This window comes from Eschrichtius robustus, chromosome 19 (assembly GCF_028021215.1).
Source record: "Eschrichtius robustus isolate mEscRob2 chromosome 19, mEscRob2.pri, whole genome shotgun sequence".
Taxonomy (NCBI): Eukaryota; Metazoa; Chordata; class Mammalia; order Artiodactyla; family Eschrichtiidae; genus Eschrichtius; species Eschrichtius robustus.
The window spans coordinates 63,557,832-63,567,114 of record NC_090842.1 but is presented as its reverse complement, the minus strand read 5'-3'; the positions used below and the strand labels follow the sequence as shown (position 1 = coordinate 63,567,114).

Sequence of the window (9,283 nt, the reverse complement as noted above, 5' to 3'; positions counted from 1 at the left end):
CTGCCCTTCCTTACTTTGAACTCATCTGGGCCTTTTGTGAGGCCTTGCCGGACTTCCTCTTCCAGCTCCCACATTGCCCCGTGCTGACCCCATTAAAGCCCCTATTCCCTTACCTTCTAGCAGCCCTTGCTCAGCCCCCCGTTACCCTGACCAGTCCTGACTGGTAGACAACTCCAAGGAGGGACTTGATCTTTTTATTTATTGTTTTATTTTATTTTTTAAATTTAATTTTATTTTTGGCCATGCTGCCCAGCTTGCGAGATCTTAGTTACCCGACCAGAAATCGAACACGGCCCCCGGAAATGAAAGCGCAGAGTCCTAACCATTGGACCGCCAGGGAATTCCCTAATATATATTTTAGAGGTTACTTTCCATTTAGAGTTATTACAAAATATTGGCTATATTCCCCGTGTCGTACAACACATCATTGAGCCTATCTTACACCCAATAGTTTTCACCTCCCACTCTCCCACCCCTGTTGCCCCTCCCCCCTACCGGTAACCACTAGCTAGTTCTCTTTATCTGTGAGTCTGTTTCTTTTTGTTACATTCACTAGTTTGTTGTATCCAGATTCCACATACAAATAATATACAGTATTTGCCTTTCTCTCATTTCACTTAGCATAATGCCCTCCAAGTCCACCCAGGTTGCTGCAAATAGCAAACTTTCATTCTTTTATGGCTGAGTAGTATCCCATTGTGTATATATACGCCACATCTTCTTTATCCATTCATCTGATGGACACTTAGGTTGCTTCCATATCTTGGTAATTTAAATCATACTGCTGTGAACACTGAGGTGCATGTATCTTTTCGAAGTAGTGTTTTTGTTCTTTTTGGATATATACCCAGGAGTGGGATTGCTGCATCCTGTGATAACAGTTCTAGTTTTAGTTTTGCTTTTGGTTTTGTTTTTGTTTGGCCGAGCCGCGTGGCTTGTGGGATCTTAGTTCCTCGACCAGGGATTGAACCCAGGCCCTCAGAGTCCTAACCACTGGACCACCAGGGAATTCCCCTAGTTTCAGTTTTTTGAGAAACCTCCATACTGTTTTCCACGGTGGCTGCAAGGAGAGACTTTATCTTGTTCACTGATGTTTCCAGTGCCTAATATTGTACTTGGCACATAGTAAATACTCCACACATTTTTTAAATTAATTAATTAATTTATTTATTTTTAGCTGCGTTGGGTGTTCATTACTGTATGCGGGCTTCCTCCAGTTGCGGCCAGCAGTGGCTACTCTTCATTGCAGTGCGTGGGCTTCTCATTGTGGTGGCTTCTCTTGTTGCGGAGCACAGGCTCTAGGCGCATGGGCTTCAGTAGTTGTGGCTCGCAGGCTCAGTAGTTATGGCGTGCGGGCTCTACAGTGCAGGCTTAGTAGTTGTGGCGCACGGGCTTAATTGTTCTGTGGCATGTGGGATCTTCCCGGACCAGGGTTCGAACCCGTGTCCCCTGCACTGGCAGGCAGATTCTTAACCACTGTGCCACCAGGGAAGTCCCAAAATGCTTCACCCATTTTTGCTGAATGAATGACATCTGTGACCCCAGGATGGCCAGCACAGTGCCTGGCCCACAAGAGACTTCAGCCAATACTTGATTGAATAAAAGCCCCTTCTCCTCATCCACTTAAACCCTCCTTGTCCTTCAGGAGCGGGCTCCAACCACCGGGAGGTGACCGGGAGGTTGTCAGGGGCCTCTCCTGGGCACCCATAGTGCCTAGTCACATCACCCTGAACCCTTCCCAGCTCAGCACCAGGTCCATGGGGGCTGGTGTCCACGAAGACCCTGGCAGCCCCTCCCCACCTCAGACTCACTCTGGCTCAGGGCAGGTTTCTATTCATACTTTATTTTCCTGTTTTTGTTTTTTTTAGTTTTTATTAAATAAAAGGAGCAGAGGGAGGGGGGCCTGTGTCTCTCGGGCTCTGGGGGAGCCACAGGCCCTCCCCTGCCTCCCAAGGTGCTCTGCGTGGTAGGCTTGAGGTGTAAGCTGGGCGGGGAGGGCAGCTGGGCGTGCTGGGAGAGGTCGGGATCTGTGACCCACCTACCCCTCCCAGGAAGACTCAGTGGGCGGGGAGAGAGGCTCCCGGCCCCAACTGGGGCTCATCCTGAGGGCTGAGGGCTGGCGGGGCCAGGGCCTGAGCTCCAAGCCACAGGGCGGAACCCCAGGCCCAGCCCGGCCCCTCCCCACCCCAGTGTTCATTCACTGGAGGGTGCAGGGCGGTGGGGCGGGGTGGCCGGGCCCCTCATTCGTGGACGTCCCAGATCTCGGAGAGCAAAGGCGGCAGCTTCTTGTCCTGGAGCCGCAGGGCGAAGACCTGCTCCGAGTGCACGGAGCTGAGCGTGCGCAGGCTCACGAGCTTCATCAGCATGCGGGGGAAACGCAGCTGGTCCTGCGGGGGGCACAGGAGGGAGTGGGCGCGGGCCAGCCCCCTCAGACCACCGGGAGGGCCCCTCCGTGGGTCGAGCCAGGAGAGACAGTGTGGCGCCCCGTGCATGGACCAGGCCTGGCTCCTTGTGGAGGGGACAGGGGCTTGAGGACACACTCTCGCTGAGAGGACGCTGAGCAGAGCTCAGAGTGCTGTCGGGTGCCGGGGGCGGCGACAGAGCCGGGCTGGGACTAGGCAGCCGGCCCCTGGCCCCAGGCTGACCCCACACGGTCTGGACTTCCTGTCCCTCCCCAAGCCGGAGGGGCTGGGCTCTGGCACCTGTGGCCTCTTGATGCGGGTGTAGGACAGCAGCGCGTCCACGTAGGGCTGCTGCAGCGCCTCGACCCGGCTCGGCTCCTGCACGTTGGGCCGGTCGGCCGAGAAGATGTTGATGGCGATGAGGAGGGCATACTCAGCATCGTCCAGGCCCAGGCGCCTCATGGCCCGCGAGAACTCGAAGATGGGGTTGATGAATTCCACCTGCAGGCCTGCGGAGGTGGGAGGCCCGGCCCGATGAACCGCCCCGACCCTGAAACCGGCCCCCATGCCTGGCCGCTGGCGCTGCCCACCTTCAGCAGGGGGAGGGAAACAGCAGCAGGTAGAGAGTGCTGGTCACCCTGTAACCCCACTGCCGGTCAGGGTGCCTGGCACGTGGTAGGTGTGCCATACCTCTCGCCCGAATGAAGGAACGAGTAATGGGCGTGAACACTTAACTCAGAATTTTCTGCCACCCCACCACCCCCTTCACTTCCTTCCTGCCTTCCCGGTTCCTCTCCTTGGGAAAACGAAAGAAGTTTAATCCTCGGTCACATTATGTCACCTTCCTGCCTTCCCGGTTCCTCTCCTTGGGAAAAAGAAAGAAGTTTAATCCTCGGTCACATTATGTCACCCCCTGCGGTGGCTTCGCCTGCTCTCGGAGTGAAGGCCAAACTCATTCCCAGGCGTGACTCATTCATTCATCAAACTGGATTGAGCACCTACTACATGCCAGGCCCCAGGGTAGAGATGTTTACAAGACAAAGCCCCCTGCTCCTGTGGAACTTACCTTTGGGGCTTGAGGGGACAGATAGTAGATGAATATGTAAGCAAACTATCCACCCTGTGAGATGATTCTGAGTTCTATGGATCAAGGTAACACAGGGAAGGGTAATCGGGCCCACGAAAATCGTGTCAACATCTTAGGCAAGATGGTCACCGTAGGGTGACATTGCACGAAGGCCTCCCTCACTGCAGAGTGTCTGACCCCAAGGAGGGGAGGGAGCAAGTGACCAGGATGTGTGAGTGTTCCAGGTAGGGCACCACCCGTCTGTTTTGCCTGGAACTAGACTTCCTGGGCCCTGAGACTTTTAGTATTAAAGCTGGGAAGGTCCCAGGCAAACTGGGACGAGTTGGTCACCCTAGTTCTGGACAGAGGGACCAGCAAGTACAAAAGCCCTGAGGCGGGAGCACATTTGGTGGGTTCCAGTAAGAGGGAGGCCAGTGTGGCTGGAGGAGAGTGAGAGGAGAGGGTGGGAGATGAGGGCTGAGAGGGACAGGGCCACACCCTGCAGGGCCTGTGGGCCAGGTGAGGACTTTGGCTTTTCTCCCAGTGAGATGGGAGCCATGGACAATTCTGAGCACAGGAGGGACATGAGCTAACTTGGTTGTTAACTGGATTCTTCTGATGACTGTGTGAACAAACACACTGGGTTGGGGTGGAGGTAGAAGCCCAGTGAGGGGCCCCTGCAATGTTCCAGGGAGAACCCACTGAGGTCCAGACGGCGGTAATGGCAGAGAATGCGGGGGATGTGATGTGGACCAACCCCCTCTCCAGCCCCATCGCCGTGCTCCAAGCCTCCTTGTGGTTCCTTAAAACCGCCCGGCTCTTCCCCACCTCAGGACCTTTGCACATGCTGAGCTCCCCGCCAGAAACACTCCCCCACAACCCAGTGCTCCCCTGCCAAGCTTATACTCAAAGGGTTACTGGGACTGTCCTGGGTGTTGGAAGGGCCAGGTGTTAAAAGGAAGATGAGGTTAGGAGCAGATGTCCAGGAGTATAGAGAGGTGCCCCAGGGAGAGATAATGGGAGAGAACAAGACTCACTGAGAAAGCCCAGAGGCCGAGGGAGCGAGGCCTTTGCACGTGCATTCCCTGGTGGCTAATGCTACTCCTCACCTCCCTTTTCCTAGGTGATCTTTCTCACTCCTCTAGCCTCAGTTCAACTACGCTTCCTCCAGAAGGCCATCGCCTAGGTTACATCCCCAAGGAAGTGCTCTTGGAGGGCAGGGACCAGGGCTGCCCTGTACGGCTGGGGAGGTTGCGCATTTCCTGATGGACTGAGATCCAGCCTCCCTCATGTGAGACGAGGCTTGAGGAGGAGAGAGTGTCTTTTCTTAATTCTTACCAAGATGCCCTATGTGACAGCAGAGACCCCTCTGTTTCATCCTGCACTATGTCCCACTGTGCAGAGTTGGTGCTCAATAAACGTGCTCTTGTCTCACTGCAAGGTGGGCTCAACCCTCACCCCACTTGGGAGATAAAGAAACAGAGGCTCAGACAGGGATGAGAGGGCCCCGCGTCTCCCAGCCAGCAGGGACCCAGCAGAGGCGCCACTTGTGCCCCCACCGCCCAGCCTGCACTTGGCCTTACCTGCGCGGTGGAAGTCATCCTTGCTGTAGGTGAAGTCCTTCAGGAACGTGATGCACTCGGTCTCGTGGTTGTAGCGTCTGGCTGTCTCCAGCAGCATGATCTGAAAGCGGTGGGGAGAGGGATGGGCAGGGGTTTGAGGAGCCCTGTGACCCTTTAGCCACCATCCTTCCTCTCCTGGCCTGAATGGGGGGCCTGATCTTGCCGGGATCATCCCTCACCTCCCCCCACCCCTGCCCCGCCGTTCTCACGGCCACACAGACTGCGGTCAGCGTGTTGGACACTCCGAGCTCTCTCCCTCCTCCAGGTTCGGCACCCCCAGCCTCCTCCACTCAGGACACTCTCCCCAGGTGGTTAGGAGGCATGGGGCAGAGCTCTTTGTTTTGTTTACTACCATGCACCCAGCACTTGGAATAGGGCGCGGCATACACTAGGCACTCAATGCTTATTCATTACCATTGCTTGGTTCAAATGTCAACTCCCTAAATAAGCCTTTTCAGCACATTCCCTAAAGTGTACCCCTCCAGCCCAATCCTCAGTTATTCTCAGCCTTAGGCTTGTTTCCTTTCTCTCCCTGCCTGGTGGGAGGCTCTGATGACTTGTTTAATATTTTGATCTTCTCCTGTAGAATACCATCCCCACCAAGGCAAGGACCGGAGTCTGGCTTGTCACTATGCTCCCAGCATCTGTCCTGGGGCTTATCTCTGGGGTTCCTTGAGGGCAGGATGGAAGGGCCTCCCTGAGGCTGGGCGGGCTGGCCATTACCTCAATGGTAGACGCCTTCAGGAGGGCGATCTGGTCCTCGCGACCCAGCTGCAGGAAGCCAGGCACCTGCTTGGCGAAGTCCACGATCTCCTGGACTGAGATGATGGCCAGCTCCGTGAAGTGGGCGAAACGCTGCTGGCGAGCATCACGGGACTGCGGGTCTGCGCCCAAGGGCCAGGGCTGGGGACGTGGGGGGCCAGGTTACTCTCAGGACTTCTCCCATAAGCCCAAGGCTATGGGGGCCCCTTGAGGCAAAGCCTACACCCTCGGAGGCCCCCGTCTCAAAGCCCCTGCCCTCTGGAGCCTCATTCTCTCCCCGTGCCCTAGACTGCGGCCCTGTCAGCTTGAGCCTCCTGGGCCCGTCGCCCCTAAAGGCTGCGGAAGGGGCTGTACCGTGACTTTAGGCTGGTCAGAGAAGGAGCGTTTATTGCACTGCAGCTGGGCAGCCACCAACTGCTGGATCATTAGTTCCTGAGCGGCTGTTAACTGGACACCCTCGCCTTCCCCGGAGCCCTGGCCACCGTCAGACCCTCCGGGGGAGGCCCCAGGCCCAGAGGCTGAGCTGCTGCCGACTCCCAGCCCTGTGGGTGACGACTGCTGCTGCTGCTTCCGAATCTTCTTCTTCCGGATCTGTTCTTTGGAGAGGACGCCTGTTGGGGAGACACAGGCCTCAGTAGAGGCCCCAGGCCTGGGCAGGGGCCAGGCTGGCACTGCTCCCTCCCCGGCACTCACACTGCTCCCGCATCCCAGCCTCCTTGCATTTTCGCAGCCGGCATTGCTGGCACTTGCGCCGCATGAAGGCATCCATCTGGCAGGTTCCACCGCCCCGGCAGGCGTAGCGCCCGGCCCCGCCTCGGATCACACTTCGCCTGAAGAAGCCCTTGCAGCCTTCGCAGCTAAGCACGTTGTAGTGGAAGCCAGAGGCCGTGTCCCCGCACACCTGGCACAGCTCATCGCCCAGCATCTTTGGAGCCGGGCCCTTCTTTCGCTTGCGCTCCGGCTCCTCTGCTGTGTCTAGGATGACTGGTGTTGGTGGACAGAAGCCATGAGAGACAGAGCCACAGAGATAAACGGCAGCCAGAGGGACAGGTCCATGAGAGATCGGAGGCAAAGAGTCAGAGTGTGGAGAGTGATCCAGGGAGATGGCAATTCACAGGGAAAGATGTGTATGTCAGTGAATCCCAAAGAATGGGTCAAAATAAGAGATGTCAAGGACTAACAGAAGAAAAAAAACAACAAGAAACTGGGGCTGCCCATCCCCATTTCTGATCTTTCTCCCTTTCTAGATCCCTCCCTAAGCCTCCATACCAACTCCCAGCCCATGTCCTTGGACCCCGTCTCACCCACGACGGAAGCTGAGTTAGCCCCATCAGTGCCTGGGACATCAGGATCAGCCCCTGGGCACGGCTCAGAGCCATCCTCCTTTCCATCAGGTGAAGAAGAGGGGGTGCTAGGGCCATTTCCTGGGAGAGGGAGGCACAGTGAGTTTCTCCTGACAATAATCTGCAGGCGGGGGGATGGCTGGGTTGGGAAAGGGGTCACTCACCAGGCAAGGGGGTGTCCAGGGAACTCGTGGCGGGGGTGGACATGGTGGGGTCACGGAGCAGCCTGCAGAATACAGGGGGACTGAGAGCCTTGCGGGGCCAGGGAGGGTCAGGTTAGGCCAGCCACAGGTTTTCATGGGGCTACCTCTCTTTCCTCCATCTCTCAGACTCTCCCCCTACTGCATACACACCCTAACCCCAGTCTCTGCCAGTCTACATACCCTCCCATCCAGTTCCAATTGGGCCTGCCCCCTTCTGCTCCAGGACAGCCTTCAGGTGGGTCTCAAACCCCTCCCTCCTCTAGACTCTGCCCCTCCTTTAGGCTCCCTCCACTCCAGATCCCGCCCACCGGCTTCTTTCAGATACTGTCCCTTCTGCTTCAAGTGCTCCGCCCTCACTTCCTCGCCCAACCTCTGCCGAGGAAGCACCCCTACCTCTCATTCTGACCCCATCTCCTCCTCTTATGCTCCGCCCACATATCGTTTCCTTCTAGGTCCTTCCCCATCCCTTCCAGGTCCCGCCCCACCTCCTCCCATCATACTCCGCCCCCACACCTCTCTCCAGGTCCCGCCCCTCTCCGAACACCAGTGGGGGGCGGGGCTCATGGCTGCGCGCGAGGGTCTCGTGGGCGGCCTCTCGTGGGGGTCCCCTACTCCCGTTGCCCTGGAAACAGCCGGGGGCGGCGCGAGCTATGGAGGGGAGACGGTGGAAGGAGAGAAAGGGGCTGAGCCAAGCAGCGCGGGGAACATCGGGAAGCCCCAGGCCCAGGGGTCCTCCCGCGTCTCCCCACACTCGAGTGCACCTGCTTGCGTACCCTTGGTCTGCTTCTCTTCCTCCTCCTCTGTAGCCACTGGCACGCCGCCGCGACTCGAGTCCCCTCAAAACTAACTTCGCCACTTCTTCCGGCAACCCCACCGTGCGTCACTTCCGGGAGTGGGCGGGGAGTCAGGGTGACGGAATTCCGGTCGCTCTAGGGCTAGCCTAACCAGCTGCCCCGCACGGAAGTCGTATACCCACCGGAAGCTTACCTTTCCGGATAGCTCCACTGAGAGCTGGCGGAAGAGTTCCGCACCCATTCAATCAATCGTTGGGCAAGAGGGCGGTATGGCAAGTCCCAAACCTTCCCGCCCCGGCCTGCGTGGCTTTAAACTCTGCCCTGTGCTTCTCTGGGCTTGCGGGTCAAAGATTTACTCTGCATCATCTCCACGACTACAGATCCTTTTCGCACACGGCTGATTAAAAGCATGTTTGTCCTTTTTTGGTTGTTATAAGTTTTCTGATTTTGGAGCTGCGCTGCTTATTGGTTTTAAATAAGTTAAATTACAAACCTAGACCTAGAAAAAACCTGGAAAAAATATATTTTAAAAATAATTTGGTGATAGGAGGAATTCTTTTAAAAAGTAACCTTCCTCTACGAAAAAGATAAAAATAATAGCTTTTAAAGAAAACTCGGGAATTCCCTGGAGGTCCAGTGGTTAGGACGGGGCGCTTTCACTGCCGTGGCCCGCGTTCAATCCCTGGTAGGGGAACTAAGATCCCGCAAGCCCCACAGCAGGGCAAAAACAAACAAAAAACTCAGAATACTTGAACAGGTAGAAGATGGAAATTGTTCCAAAGTCTTTCCACCGTGATAATCAGATCTATATTGAGCGTATATGTATTTTTTTTTAATGGGGATATATGCTCCATACTCTTTTGTAGGTTGTTTTGTCCATTCCAGCGTGGCCTTCAAGCTGTGTAAATTTCCATCCAAGGATATTTACCAATAAAACGAGTGGCTAACATGGGCATGGGGGATGACTGAATGGGTATCTCTTCCACTTCCTCAATGTGTAATGTTGAGCCAAGCTATTTACTATCCCTGCACCTCAGTTTCCTCATCTGTAAATTGGGGCCGACAAGAATTTGTTGTTGCATTGTCATTAT

General features: G+C 55.9%; 1 protein-coding gene across 2 annotated transcripts; it reads right to left on the bottom strand.

Moving 5' to 3' along the window:
* Positions 1–2,105: 2,105 nt before the first annotated feature.
* On the bottom strand, positions 2,106–8,277 carry NR1H2 (nuclear receptor subfamily 1 group H member 2). 2 transcript variants are annotated; one of them, XM_068528235.1, is made up of 10 exons: positions 8,172–8,277; positions 7,912–8,046; positions 7,360–7,421; positions 7,157–7,276; positions 6,546–6,836; positions 6,207–6,463; positions 5,814–5,993; positions 5,052–5,151; positions 2,703–2,911; positions 2,106–2,387 (listed from the first exon to the last, which is right to left on the bottom strand). In XM_068528235.1, exons 3-10 carry the CDS (start codon positions 7,400–7,402, stop codon positions 2,241–2,243), a joined length of 1,347 nt encoding a protein of 448 aa, XP_068384336.1. In that variant the 5' UTR covers positions 7,403–7,421; positions 7,912–8,046; positions 8,172–8,277; the 3' UTR covers positions 2,106–2,240. The 2 variants fall into 2 exon arrangements, with proteins under 2 accessions (XP_068384336.1, XP_068384337.1); XM_068528236.1 differs by having other exon boundaries at positions 6,546–6,827.
* Between the last annotated feature and the right edge of the window lie 1,006 nt (positions 8,278–9,283).